General features: G+C 45.6%; 1 protein-coding gene across 1 annotated transcript; it reads left to right on the top strand.

Moving 5' to 3' along the window:
- Nucleotides 1–13483: 13483 nt before the first annotated feature.
- LOC123835765 (hsc70-interacting protein-like) lies at nt 13484–14955 on the top strand. Its single transcript, XM_064596815.1, has one exon. The coding sequence runs from the start codon at nt 13572–13574 to the stop codon at nt 14679–14681; it is 1110 nt and encodes a 369-aa protein (XP_064452885.1). The 5' UTR covers nt 13484–13571; the 3' UTR covers nt 14682–14955.
- Nucleotides 14956–15491: the final 536 nt, after the last annotated feature.

Here is a 15491-nt window from a genome sequence, read left to right as displayed (position 1 = left end):
GTTTCATGTCCAAGAAAGTTATTTTTAAACAGGAGGCTGTTTCACCTAGAAGTTTTTTTAAAGAAAAAAAAAATAATAAACAAGTGCACTAGATTTGTCCTTTTAAGCCAATTTAAGAAGTGTGCCTTCTCTGTGCTGTTGAAATTGGCAGGCCGACATCTTGCAGACAGACTGTTCTGGTCTACTCGGTTAGTTGTTATCCCAAATGCAAATCTGACTCACGGGTGAGATCATGAGAAATCTGGACTATTTTTCTTGATGACTTTTTCTTTCCTATTCCAATTTTCTTTTGCGGTATTTGGCCCTGTATGTTACCCATGCTGGGGAACAGAATCTTGAAAGGGTTGTTCCTAGGATAGTCTCTGCTGTCATATGAATCTAAAAACAGCCAGAGCAGGTTTGGCCATGAAGTGTATGTGGCTTTGGTGTAGAGAATCAGGTTGTGTGTGTGTGTGTGTGTGTGTGTGTGTGTGTGTGTGTGAGAGAGAGAGAGAGAGAGAGAGAGAGTTCTGGCCTTAGAGCAAAATAAGAAGATTTTTGTTTACTGGGATTTGAGGGATTCTGGGAAGACCCTCCTTCTAATCAAATGGATTCCTTTCATTCAACAGATGCCTAATTGATATCCACGTTTTGCTAGGTGCTGGCATCTGGAGAAGGTTACCTATAATTAAATCAATAAATATTACCTAGTCTGTGTATTAGGGTCATGTTAGCTGCTGTGACAATCAAGCCCCCGAGTTTTAGTGGCTTGACATAACACCAAAGTAGTTCTCTCTCCTGTGATAGCCTAGTGCAACAGTTCATGCTCAGCACGTAGTTCTCCTCCATGTGGTGATTTAGGGCTGCGTGCTCTTTCCATCTTGGGTCCCCACAATTTTCTAGGGCTGCAGGGTCATCTACCTCCCAGTGGTAGAAGGGGAAAGAGGGAAGAAGGCACAGTTACTTCTGAAACGCCTTGGTTTGACAGTGGCGCACATCACTTGGCACATTTCATTGGTGAGAAGTAACCACAGAGCCCCACTTGGAGGCAAAGAGGACTGGGAAATGTAGCCCATGATGAGCCTATGCTTTGGAAGCATATGGAATTCTGGTGTGTGGCTGGCCATCTCTGCTGTTGTCTGGTAATTACTTTATGGGGCAGAGCGCTCAGGATAGGGCACCTGACTGTGTGTGGCATGGGAGTTATCACTGGGCACTCTTTCCCTGCCAAGCTTGATTTCAGGTCTCCAGCATGCCAGTGTGTCTCTCACACAAATCCCTTCCTCTCTCTAGAACTTTCCTCCCACCTGTCCTTGCCCTTCCCCTGGCTAACTCATTATTCCATCAGATACAAACGTACAGTGCCTTTTCCCGAGAAGCTTTTCCTGGACCCACAGTCCAGCTTCCATGTATATGTTCTGACCTTCTATGAAGACAGAGCAAGAAGATTATTATTTTTTGGAATTTGATTTCCCCCAGGAAGGCACTCCTGCTAATCAATTGGCAGTTTTACCGAGCATAAACTTCAGGGGGTCAAGGAGCATTTAGGGAAAAGAGGGAGGTAGGGAAGGCATCAGATGATGGGGGAGTGAGGAAGGGACCATTACAACCTCCCAAGAGCTCGGAGGTGGGAGCTCTATCTCTTTGGAGGTAGAGAGGCAGCATGGGGCGCCCAGGCCACTTCACTTTCAGATCCTACACTTCGAACAGCAGTTTTCAGGGGTTCTCAGAGTTCATTTCTGGAGAATAAATTAGAAAATTTTGCAAATGCTGGTGGTGAAGGAATGGAACACTCAACCATGTTCTCCCTGGGTAAACATCCTGTGTGACCAGGAGAGGAAGAGATGGTTATCCAGCCAGCCTCGGTCTCCAAGTGGAAGCCAGAGGGCATGCAGAACCTTCTAGGGTCGGAGTCGTCATGGAATGTATCTTCCTGTTCTGACAGGCCCAGGACCTTATAAAGGAGCATGGGGTTTTAATTTTTTGGACAGAAGAAACAGGCATGTTTCTCCTGCAGCTGAACTTATCTCCTTATTCAAAAAATATTTTCTTACTAATTATTTTTAATGATCTCAAGGAAAAGTGCCTTTTGTGATTATCTTGACAAGTTCATACATGCAAGAGGCCTGCTGATCCTGCATTTATGAGGTGATGGCTGTTTTTACTGTTTAGGTTACCATTAGAGTGACCTAAAAATAAACCGGTGAGCTGGGTGCTCAGAAGAAAACTTGGCGGCATGGTTTAGGAGGGATTAACCCCCCTGGCTCTCCACAGAGTGCTCTCCCTTTCTCTGTTCTTCCCCACCATGGCCTGAAGGCTTGGTTTTCGGAAGCCTGGGAAGAGAACTTCCCCAGTATACTATGGGAGGATCATCATGGATGCAGAAACTGAAGGCAGAGAATCCAAGGGATCGGGCAGATGTTCAAGATCATTTGAACAGTACTTGACCAGAAGCCTTTCAGGACCGCGCAGGTTCTCGGCCTCCCCCGTGGCGCACTCTCTATTTCTTGTGACCTCTCAGCCCGAGATCAGACAATCTTCCATTCAGCACAAATTCACGGAGCGGCTACTCTGCCCTTTTCTAGGCAGTTAGAGATGCAGCGGTGGGCAAGGCCTTCGAAACCTCAGCCCCACATAGCGCTTACGTTTTAGGAGGGTCAAGGACAGGCAGGAGACCGGTAAACTAAAGCATATGCAATATAACTTCAGGAACCAAATGCTTCTTGTAGTAGAACAACACAGGTTAAGGGGCTACAGGGTCATGGAGGGGCTTGGCTAGGTAGCATGGCAGGGAAGGCTGCTCTGGGAGAGGGACATTTGAGCAGAGGCCTGGGAAACGAGCCAGCCAGGAGCTGATGTGAGGGGAGAAGGAAGAAGTTCGAGGACCCCGAGGGAGGAGGAGGGAGGCGGTCAGGGGCCTGGCGTGGAGCATGTGTGTGTCTTGGGCTCACCTGGGAAGGGCCTTCTGGATCACCTGAAGGCAGGAGGCAGTACAGGTGACACTACGTGAGAAAGGTGGGACCCCTCCCTGCACGAGGAAGGTGAGGGAAGTCTGTAGAGAGCAAGTTCTCTAGCGAACTGGCTTCTTTTCATCCCTGCATTCTAATACATGCCAGCATGGAGGTCTGGTTTCCAATCTGGACAGGAATTTGCTTTTCGGTAAAAAGGAAGTTGATAAATGCAGTTCACCTTGTTGCCCCCTTTTGGAGAAAGCCATTTGGAATATAAAACAATTCCTTTCTGTCCCTCAAAACCGTGGTGCTGCTCCTGCCTGCCTTGTGAGAGGGTCCTGATGTGGAGCAGAGAACTCTGGGTCTAATTGGCCCATGGTAGAGCAACTTTGACCATTGCCTGGAAAACTCCTCAGATCAGTCTAGTTAACAACAGCTCTGTTGCTAATAAAGCCTTTGAAATCTTCTGCCGTTGTTGGGTTTTTATGACACATTTGCATGTCAAGATCATTTGGGTTTTGGAGTTTAGGTCCCCTGCTGTTCCTAATGTCATAAACGGATAGTAATAACTGGGAGGGGATTACATTCTGGGGTTGCAAGTAGATGAGCTTTAAAAAAACATCCATCTTATTTGCAGGCAAATATAGCTAATGATAGGCTAGAGAAAAAATAATTCAAAATCTGCAATGAATGGTTGGTGATTTCCAGAGGCCCTGCTTTTTAATGAAGTAGAGAATGAAGGATAAGAGGAAAAACGGTAGAAATAGCATCTTAGGAGTTTCTTGGGTATTGGAGGGTTTGTTTTTTTTAATAAAAATAAAAACAGCCCAACCAAGACAAGGGAGCAGTGCTGGAACCCCTACCTTGTGTGGGGCGAGGGGGGCTGAGCACTCCTGCCTGCCTGCCCCTCCCCATCTGCTCTCACCTCCAGTTGTGGGGTGAGTGGCTCCTGGGAGCTAATTCATCTCCAAGTGAAGGCCTGGAAGGGGCCTTGGAAATAATCTAACACTAATCCAGGTTTTATAAGTAAGGCCTGCAGGACATCAGACAGATTGCCTTTCCTAAGTTCACCCAGCCTTTGAGTCACAGAGGTAGGATTAAAGAACAGGAAGAGTTGTTAGGAGCTTTTGCAAGAGGAGTGTTGCAGGCTTTTTACATTTTCCTTCCAGGTTGTCATTTCTTTCATTCCTGCAGCAGAGGACTGTTGCGTGTCCGTTACGTACCTGGCACTCCGCTACCATCCATCACCTGAAGAAACGTGAAGACAGCCTTAAACAGGCAATACAATCAGAATGATAATTACAGTAATGTTGAGAACATTTCTTGAGGGTTTATGCTGGGCCAGGACTATACTAAATCCTTCAGTAAATCCTTTATTGTATTAAATCCTCCCCATGACCCTGCAAGCAGGTACTATTATTATTCCCCCCTGACAGGTGACAAGACTGAGGCCCAGGCCACTTAGCAGCTCTCCAGGCTAGGAATTTGAGCCTAGTTCTGCTGGACTCCAGCGCTAGAATTCCTACCTACTGAGCTCTCCTCTTTTTCTACACTATGATGAAAGATTGAACTGTTACTAATAGTTAGGTGACTGTTGTTTTACAGTTGTGGCCAAAACTCAAGGAGAAGAAATGTAGATGCATTTTTCTGGATCGTATCACCCAGGCCATCAGTGGGTTTTTTGTTCATTTTTGTTTGCCATTGTTTTTGGATTTTCCAGGCATATCAAGACTTTGACTTCCATAAAGACTTATTTTTGTGAGCATTGACCATGTTGGGGGAGGGCTAACTACTGGGGATTCAGCAGTGAGCAAAATATCTTAGTTTGGGTTCCCCTCAAAGCAGGCTCTGAGGCAAGGATTTGGGTGCAGAAGGTTCATGTGTGCAGAAATGTTGGTGAGGCATGGAGAGGAGAGTTGATTAAAGGGGTGCCCCTGAGGTTATTGGTATGACCAGGGCAATGGCAGCTCAGGCACTCTGTGGGTCTCTAGGAGACAGTGCAGACCACACCTCAGAATTGTCCCACAAGGCAATAAGTAACGAGGATTATTTGTCCATCAACTCCCACTCTTATTCCTTCATCGGGCACAGGTTGCTTCTGGGGGAGTAAACTCCCTGGCACTTCCCTCAGGCAAAGAGTCAGAAGCACCCTAGAGCAAGTTTGAGAACTACATAGGTGATTTCCAGGAAGGGTGGGCCAGGGACTGTGTCCCAAACCTCTGCTACAATATAATTCCCGTCCTCAAGGAGCTCATCTTGTTGTGGGCAGGAGAATTAGCAGAATTCACAGTATAGGAAGACAATGAGAATATGAGAACAATGAATGAAAAATGACAAAACAAAACAAAACAAAACATGATGACTCCATCAGGGGAAATCAGGGAAGGCTTTCCAGAGGAGGTGGCATTGAAGGGCTGAGAACATATTAAATATAATTCCCTATCACCGACATCCTCCTTATTCTCATTGCTAGGTCATGGTGCAGTAACACCACTTTGAGTGTTTTCTGAAAGCTCTGAATTCTGCTTTCCCAGTGTGCCGTCATGCCACGATACTCCTGTGGCCAGCATCAGGAGAGGAGCCTGGCACATTGCTCACAGCAGTGGCCAAAACCTCTAAGCCAGTTGTGTACCGAAGAGGCTGGTGCCAACCCCATTACCCTCCACAGCCACCAGAGCTGGCCCTTCCTCAAACCCTGGCCACACTTTTTACTGGTGGGAATCTTGAACAAGTGGAGAACCTGGATGAGCTTACCTTTCCTGGTGGCCATCCTGAGGGCAGGGACCCATGGCCTATGCTAATGCTTCTCAGTGCAGAATTCAAGAAGCAAAAAGCATGTATGCGGTTCCCATGGAGAGCTTGTCAAACCCAGATTCCTGGGCTCCACCCCCTAGAGGTTCTGATGCCATATTGGTGGGGGTCTGGTCAGAGATTTTGCATTTAACAGCCTCTTCCTCTGCTGATGCTGCTGGTTTGCAGTCCATGCTTGGAGTAGCAAGGATCTCTCATCCAACTCTCTCCTGGACATTTTCATCCAGATGGGAGTTTCTCAGTGTCAGCACTGTTGACATTTGGGGCCAGGTAATTCTTTGAGTGGGGCCTGCCTTGTGCATCATAGAATACCTAGCAGCATCCCTGGCCTCTACTCCCAGTAGTGACAACCAAAAATGTCTTCAAACATTGCCAGATGACCCCAGGGGAGGCAAAATTACCCTAGTTTGAGAGCCACTGACCTAGATGTTCCAGAACACCGCTTCTCAGGCTTTGATGTCCAGACGACTTTGCTACAGTGCAGATTCTAATTTAGTAGGTCTGGGGAGGAGAGTCTGTTTCTGTTGAGCTCTAGGGTAATGTTGATAATGCTGGTTGGCGGACCACACTTTGAGTAGCAGTGGTCCACAGCGGTAGTTGGACCCAAAAGCTCAAAGATGTCCCTGCAATTGCTGGGTTTTGTCCCAGCAATTTTGGTCTGTCCCTGTAGTTCCTTCTTATTCCCTCAGGTTGATTAAAGGTGTGGCTGTTGCATCCCCTCCCTCACCAGTCCCTGCTCCAGCCCAGGGGCCTCCTGTCCTGCTTGTCCAGGGAGAGTTGGCCTTCCTCTGTGAGTGACAGCAGATCTGAGTTTGCCTTTGATATATATAAGGATTTCACTAGGGCCTCTCGGTACCCAGAGAGCCCACTTTGCACTTTAGAGTCTTTATTTTTTTAATACAAGTTTAAAAGGGGCTGGGGGGGATAGGAGGAGGGAGTGTTCCTTATGGAAGGTACGAAGTCCAAGTGTGCCAACCTGAAATTCTGGGAGCTTCAGAGAAGACAGTCTCTGGGGTTAGGGTTTAGGGAGTGGTTCTAGGAGCCAAAGAAGCATCTGCTGATACGGAGCAGAGAAGGCCGAAGGCAGATGGGGCCAGGAGGTGGGGGGACTCGCCCCTTTAGGTACCACTGAACTCAGGAATTATGCTGCTGAGGAACTCTTTGCAGACTTTGAGAAATGCTATCACCTTGCCTGTTGTTATTTTTAGCCATTGTCCTTTCCTTTTGTTGGTGACAGTAAAAATTCCTGGGAGACCTTTTCTCCGTGCCTTAGTGAGAAGGTTTGAGATAGTGGAGGGAGAAAAAGTGGCTGCTGTACCAGGAAAGTCACCCAAAACTGGCATCCCAGTGTGGGGACAGGAGAAGAGCAGCAGGGAGCTGCCATCCTCGTCTCTAAATTGGTGTCACGGGCATCCCCGCTGGGGCATTTCACGTGGGAACGCTGGCTCTTTCCCCAGAGTAGCTCTCTTACCTCTGGCTGCTGGTTCTGGAGGGCTGTGAGGACAGGGCTGTGCTCCCTTTCCTACAGACTGTGTTAGGGCATGGGGGTCTCCCCACCGCATGTTTCCATGTCTCTATGGGAGAATGCATTCCAAGGTCTAAAATGCAAACTCTGACACTGGGGACACCCTCTGGCTGAGCCTGGGATATTGTGTTAGATGAGCCCTAGCCCACAACAACAGGGTGTGACACTTGCATTTCCAGCAAGAAGGTGATATGTATAGGGTGCATTGTGGGAGGATTTGTGTGGGGTGGAGAGGAGAGAGATCAGTCCGAGCTGTATACTGAATGTTTGCGTGTCGTCCCCTACCCAAAATTCGTATGTTGAAGCCCTCATCCCTCTTGTGATGGTATCTGAGATGAGGGTTTGGGGAGGTAATTAGGTCATAAGGGTGGAGCCTTCAGGATGGGATTAGTGCCCTTAAAAGAAGAGCCCTAGCTGTCTCTCTATGTGAGGACAGAACTGGGAAGGGAACCAAATCAGCAGGCACCTTGATCCTGGAGTTGCCAGCCTCCAGAACTATTAAAACTAACTTGTTTAAGCCCTCCACTCTATGGCAGTTTGTTATAGCAGCCTGAGCTAAGACACTCAAGAAGATGACTTAGACCACCATGCTTCCGAACACTGTCTGAACCGGCAGGAGCTGGTGAATGCTGGAATCTCTATCAGTCTGGGGTAGCTGAAGAGAATAAGGCCCGTACGGTGCATTTTTCTTAAAGCTGAACATACTCATTTTATTTTATTTTATTTTTTATTTTTAAAGATTTTTTATTTTTACTTATTTGACAGAGAGACAGAGAGAGAAGGAACACAAGCAGAGGGAGAGGGAGAAGCAGGCTTCCCGCGGAGCAGGGAGCCCGATGCGGGGCTCAATTCCAGGACCCCGGGATCATGACCTGAGCCGAAGGCAGACGCTTAACGACTGAGTCACCCAGGCGCCCCTGAACATACTCATTTTAAAAACAGCTTTATGCCGCATTTGTGGCCTTCTTACTTTGGAAGAGATTAAACTGTCTTGCCATTAATTAAATTATGGTGTTTCTTAATGATACTTGTTTATTTATATCTCTATTGGCAAAAGAAAAGTTAGAAATTCTTTAGTTCCAAAAATAATTTGTAAGCTTTTTATTAGCCTGTGTAATTCAGATGTCTAGAAATGCTGAATTGGGCAATTATAAAAGGGAAGGCAAGAGCTGATAGTAGTCTGGACGAGGGTGGTGGCCGTAGGACAGGCAGGGAATGGAAGGAGAAGGACAAGGCGGAACTCCGTGCTGGATGCCTTGGCACTGGGAGACATACACAGCAAGGATGGTAACTTGTAGAGGAATGCGGGAGCTGGAGAGGGAAGGAGTCTGAGACAGCTGAAACATTTGGGATTCACAATCATAAAACATTAATGACTGCAGTTTGTTGAGGGCACAGCACTGTGAGCTTCATTTCCATTATTCATTTAATCAGTGCAACAGCCCTTGGTGCTATTGTAGCCTCAACGTAACAGATGAAGGCAGAGAGAGGTCAAGTAACACTGTCATCTGCCGGAAGCTGAAAGGTGTGGAGAATTCAAACTCGGGACTTCGGGATCCTAAGCCCAAGAAAGCACCAAATTATGGTCTGTGTTACACTGTTATCTATGCAAAACCCACCATCTATGTGAGAATCTTCTGAGTTGTGATGTTGGTTTCATGGATATATACGTATGTTAAAAGTTACCAACTTGTATGCTTTATTTTTTTTAAGATTTTATTTATTTGACCGAGAGAGAGAGACAGAGACAGAGAGAGCACAAGCAGGGGGAGCGGCAGGCAGAGGGAGAGGGAGAAGCAGGCTTCCCGCGGAGCAAGGAGCCCGATGCAGGACTCGATCCCAGGACCCCGGGATCATGACCTGAGCCAAAGGCAGACGCTTAACCGACTGAGCCACCCAGGGGCCCCAACTTGCATGCTTTAAATATGTGCAGTTTATTGTATGTCAGTTATACCTCAACAAAGCTCCTTATACAAACCCAAACAGGTGAGAAAAATGGTCAATGAGCATTCCCCGAAGGCCCATGTGTGTTGCAGCCTGGATTTCTCAGAAGCCAACTCTGAGTGGTAATACCACAGGGACGCTTCTGGGGCATATCTCGAGATCAGATCCAGTGGGGGAAAGGTGGGCCAAGGGATTGGGTCAAGGGAGAAGCTGGCTGCAGTGTGGTCTCAGCCAAGGACTCACGCACTCCCTAGGAGCTCTGGAATAATACTGCCCTTAAGAGTTGCCCTGAGCTGTGATCAGGGAGCCAGGCCTTTCTGTCTCACCTCGGAAGCAGCTGCTGAGGGCAATTCCCCGAGTGAGTGGGCAGCTGAGGGCTGTGTGCTGGTGGAACTCCTGCACCGGGGGGTGGGGGGCCTTCAGTCCTGCATCGCAGGGCACACCCCATAGCCTGGGCTTTTTAATTGATTTTTTTTTTTTTAAGATTTATTTATTTATTTTAGAGAGCGAGAGAGTGCTCTTGCAAGTGGGGGGAGGGCAGAGGGAAAGAATCTTCAAGCAGACTCCCCGCAGAGCATAGAGCCCCAAGCGGGGCTCGATCTCATGACCCACGAGATCATGACATGAGCCAAAACCAAGAGTCGGACACTTAACCAACTGAGCCACCCAGGCACCTCTAGTCTGGGCATTTTAAATCATGTTTCTTATTTTTGCTTTTAAGTTATGTTGTAGGGAAAATTAGCTAGGATCCTGCCTCATTAGGGACTCTTTTTTTTTTTTTTCCAGACACTTAGGGGGGTCCTACCACACTGTTTGAGGGGAAGAGAGGTGGGCAAGATGGTGGTCTCTGCTTACCAGCCCCCATCCATTGGACTAACCGAGGAGAAGGGCTGTCTTGTCTTGTGTGGGAGACATGCTTATCAGAGTGCTATATTCCTATTAAAATGACTTTCCAGGTGCTTCTTTTTTCTTTGCACTTGATGGAAAGATCCATGCTGGATTGGCACAGAGTCCAAGTTTTCTTGTGGAAATCAAAATATTTTTTCACTTTCACAAAGCAACTTATGCTTAAAGACATTTCCAGGAGCTTATGCTTTCAAAAGTCTTCCTCTTAAAAACTGAAGATTTTAAAGAGAGGGTTAAAGCAACTGCTCTTTCATCTTGAGAATGTTGTCTCTGAGGACACTGAGATTCATCACAGCTCTCTTGTGGGGTGTTTGTGACCTGATAAGATATTTGTCATTGTATTGTGTTGTCCTGAATTGTGTTTTTTTTTTAACAATTTAGGCAATGCTTACTATGTGCCAGGAATTATTTCTGTGCTTAATAAATATTAGCTTAAATAAATAAATAAATAAATAAATAAATAAATATTAGCTCATTTAATTTACTCCATAGCATCCCAGTGCAATAATAATACCTTTTTTACAGATGAGAAAACAAAGGTATTTCTGACCACCAACTAATGGGCTAAAAATTTGGAAAGTTGCGTGCTTATATCCACTTATCCATTTTTAATTACTTCCTTTCAGGAATGAATATTAGATTTCTGAAGGTTCCTTTTTTTTTTTTTAAGATTTTATTTATTTGACAGAGAGAGAGAGACAGTGAGAGAGGGAACCTGAAGTTTCCTTTTTTTATTAAGTTGCTTAGATTCTATAGTACTGAGACTATAATAACCAAGGACTGCTAAACTCAAGGGCTCTGTGGATTGCCTAAACTTATGTAAAAACTCAAGAGTCTGTAGAATTCTATCAAATCCTTAAATACCATTATCTCCAAAATATTCAGCTCTAAAGGTCTTAAATTCATCTAACGTAGTGTCTGGCTTAGATATCAGATATGGAATTATTTTATGTTTATGATACGCTTTGCACTCATGAAATGATTGAGGAAGCTTGCCAAGTCCCCATTCATTCATTGATTCTTTCATTCATTCGCAATTGGGGTGTGTGTCACGGAAAAGCTGAATGGAGGTTGAGCTTAGAGAGGAAAAGACCCTGCACTGGCCACCTGTCTCCAGAATTTGCCTGGATCCTAGGGGACAAGTATGATGGTGACTCCAGCATCCCTTCACAGCAAAGGCTCTTGTCGGAGGAAACGAGTATAGAGCAGATATTAGGAACCGGCAACACTTTGCTTTGCAGACAGTGCAACAGAAAATCTTCCACCTGTCCATCTAATCCGAGAGGAAATCCGAATAGTGCTGGGTACAAATAAAATCTCTGAGGCAGCTGCTCATGGGACATACAGCTGGCTGTGAATTCAGCCTCCTGAGGATTGGGAGAAACTTCGCTCTTTGAAAACCTATTTTAAAAAATATTCCTCATTCATGTCAGCCGCAGGAAGAGAAGTCTTCCCGTGCTGCCTGGAATCAACCTGCATGTTGCTCCCATGTTTGTGGCCAGACTCTTGGTGGTGAACACACACAAGCAGCCAGAAGCAAGCCTGGGGCTCTGCAGCCCGGGCCTGCCAGGCTCCTCGTCTGGACATGTGAGCTTAATTACTCTGCTGCTCTCTGGAAACGCTGCTGGCTTGTCCTTGAAATCCCTGACCAGGCGCCAGGTCCTGCAGGGTTTGTAAATACCTCCTGTTGTGGGTGTAGGGAGCCTGTGCCCAGTCTGGCAGCTTGTCTCCTGCAGTTTGGAGAGAGGCACTGTAGAGACTGGTCTAGCTTGTGCTTCTCTAGCTGGTCTTGGCTTCTCAGACAATAGCTGATGTCCATTGTGGGGGAGTGGGGGGATGGGGATTGGCCAACTCTGAACTCCTTCCCAGGATTGCCCAGCCTTCTTGCCCTCAAGGTCGACACCTGCAAAATAATTACCACCATATATGTAAATGTTTTTTGCTTTTTCCATGAGCAGAGACCTTTGCCAGATTATCACTAAATGCTTCTGAATATGGAACCACCACTTGGGTGGAAAATGACTTGTTTCCTTCCTTTAACATGTGATAAACATTAAAGGTTTAAGACTGTTGGCTTATTGATACTTACGTTTATTTATTTTTATTTATTTATTTATTTATTTTAAGATTTTATTTATTTGACACAGAGAGAGAGAGAGCACAAGTAGGCAGAACAGCAGGGAGAGGGAGAGGAAGAAGCAGGCTCTCCACCGAGCAGGGAGCCTGACGTGGGGCTCGATCCTAGGACCCTGGGATCATGACCCGAGCCGAAGGCAGCCGCTTAACTGACTGAGCCACCCAGGCGCCCCGATACTTACGTTTATTTTTAATGAACTTTCTCTTCTGTAGTAATTTTAGACAAACAAAAATTGCCAAGATAGTAAGAAGTCCTTTTTTACCCTTCACTCCTTTTCCCCCTTTTGTTAACATTTTACATAACCGTGGTACATTTGCCAGAACGAGAAACCAACAAGGCACGTATCTATTAACTAAGCTCCACACTTTATTCAAATTCAGTAATGTCCTTTCTCTGTTCCAGGATCTGATCCAGGATACCACAGTGCATTTAGTAACATCTCTGTTTAATATCAGAGTATCTTAACTCAGGTCATTAAAAAAGCAAGATAGTGAATTGCACTGACTGTGGGTTCTTTTGCGGGAATACATTTTCCTCTCTAATGACAACTAAAAGTTGACTGTCATCTGTCATCTTGGATTGTGAACAGCAGATGGTATCAACTTGTTTGATATCACAGATAGCATAGATTTTCCACAGGATTCATTGTCCAGCTTGGGTTTGAATCCAGGGTATTAGTTTTATGGCCTCAAGAAACTAAAACACTCTGAAGTTCATGTTTCTCATATAATATACATAGAAAAATGTATGTATAATATATAATGTATATATGTTTAAAATATGTGTGTATATCTATCTGCCTATCAGTCTTGCCTTTCATACCATATTGGATCATAAAATGCTATGTAGAACCTTTCAAAAGTTAATCCTTATAATAAAAAGTTTACCCTAAAAGTGTTCTGCCATTAGGAGCACCTGGCTAGCTCAGTCGGTAGAGCATGCGACACTTGATCTCAGAGTCGTGAGTTCAAGCCTCACGTTGGGTGTAGAATTTACTTAAAAAAAAAACAACCAAGGGGCGCCTGGGTGACTCCGTCATTAAGCGTCTGCCTTAGGCTCAGGTCATGATCCCAGGATCCTGGGATCAAGCCCCACATCGGGCTCCCTGCTCAGTGGGAAGCCTGCTTCTCCCTCTCCCACTCCCCCTGCTTGTGTTCCCTCTCTTGCTGTGTCTCTCTGTCAAATAAATAAATAAAAAATCTTTAAAAAAAAAAAAAAACCAGGGCCCCCTTCCACACGATCACGCTGAGCTAGTACCCGGGCTTGGAATTGGGCCGCAACCTCAGCCGCACCTGCCGCCTTTCACCGCCTCTGGACCATGGACCCCCGCAAAGTGAGCGAGCTTCGGGCCTTTGTGAAAATGTGTAAGCAGGATCCGAGCGTTCTGCACACCGAGGAAATGCGCTTCCTGCGGGAGTGGGTGGAGAGCATGGGGGGTAAAATACCACCTGCCACTCATAAAACTAAATCAGAAGACAATATCAAGGAAGAAAAAACAGATAGTAAGAAGGCGGAGGAAAACATAAAGACAGACGAACCATCAAGTGAGGAAAGTGATCTAGAAATTGACAATGAAGGTGTGATTGAAACAGATACTGATGCCCCTCAAGAAATGGGAGATGAAAATGTAGAGATAACCGAGGAAATGATGGATCAGGCAAATGATAAAAAAGTGGCTGCCACTGATGCCCTAAATGATGGTGAACTACAGAAAGCCATTGACTTGTTCACAGATGCCATCAAACTGAATCCTCGCTTGGCCATTCTGTATGCCAAGAGAGCCAGTGTCTTCATCAAATTACAGAAGCCAAATGCTGCCATTCGAGACTGTGACAGAGCTATTGAAATAAATCCTGATTCAGCTCAGCCTTATGAGTGGCGAGGGAAAGCACACAGACTTCTGGGCCATTGGGAAGAAGCAGCACATGATCTTGCCCTTGCTTGTAAACTGCATTACGATGAAGATGCTAGCGCAATGCTGAAAGAAGTTCAACCGAGGGCCCAGAAAATTGCTGAACATCGGAGAAAGTATGAGCGAAAACGTGAAGAGCGAGAGATCAAAGAAAGAATAGAAAGGGTTAAGAAGGCTCGGGAAGAACATGAGAGAGCCCAGAGTGAGGAAGAAGCCAGACGACAATCAGGAGCTCAGTATGGCTCTTTCCCAGGTGGCTTTCCTGGGGGAATGCCTGGTAATTTTCCTGGAGGAATGCCTGGAATGGCAGGGGGGATGCCTGGAATGGCAGGAATGCCTGGGCTCAATGAAATTCTTAGTGATCCAGAGGTTCTCGCAGCCATGCAGGATCCAGAAGTTATGGTGGCCTTCCAGGATGTGGCCCAGAACCCGGCGAATATGTCAAAATATCAGAGCAATCCAAAGGTTATGAATCTCATCAGTAAATTGTCATCCAAATTTGGAGGTCAAGCATAATAATGCCTTTCTGACAAATAAAGCCCTTGCTGAAGGAAAAGCAACGATCACCTAATGGATGTCGCAATAATACAAACCAGTGTACCTCTGACCTTCTCATGAAGAAAGCTGGGGTGCTGTGAAGAGAATCCCTACCCCTCTGCCCCACATGCAACTGAAACATTCTATAGTGGTTTGCCATTAGGGTAGTCATTCAGATAATGTTTTCCTACTAGGAATTACAAACTTTAAACACTTTTAAACCTTAAAAATATTTAAAAACATATTAAAAGGGTGTGTTAGTCCCTAAAAAAAACAAACAAACAAAAAAAAACCAGTGTTTGATTAGAATTGTTTTAAGATATTTACAAACTACTTTAGCAACTGTTTGAATCAAAGGGTTTATATTTTCTTCAGTTCTCCATTCCTGATGATTTTAACTTCATTAAACCTTGAATCCTTGTTTTTGGGTCATGGGACAGTGCGGGTAAGGTTGAGTTAATTAGTGTTTGGACAACCCTCTCTTCCTATAACCTAGCCTACAGCTCTTCTCTGTTGCTCTCAGGGTGTGTCATGCTTTTGGTGAATATGGAAACTCCATTTAAAAATCCCCACTCCCCTGGGCTACAGTCTCTCCCAAGAAGGCAGTAGTAAGTTGAAAGGAAGAGTGCTGCAGAGGTGTTACTCCTACTAAATATATCTCGGCGGCATAGTTTAGATTCCTCTCCCAGCGGCAGAAAATATAGAATATAGGACCAAAAGAAGGGTGTAATTTTTTTTGGAACACCATATTCTTTCTTCTCCCTGAGACCCACAGAGATAATTATATGA

Source organism: Mirounga angustirostris, unplaced genomic scaffold, assembly GCF_029215605.1.
Source record: "Mirounga angustirostris isolate CCGP_5_RB_7025 unplaced genomic scaffold, mMirAng1.0.hap1 SCAF_7, whole genome shotgun sequence".
NCBI classification, from domain to species: Eukaryota; Metazoa; Chordata; class Mammalia; order Carnivora; family Phocidae; genus Mirounga; species Mirounga angustirostris.
The sequence above is the reverse complement of the archived record's forward strand: the minus strand, read 5'-3'. Positions and strand labels throughout refer to the sequence as shown.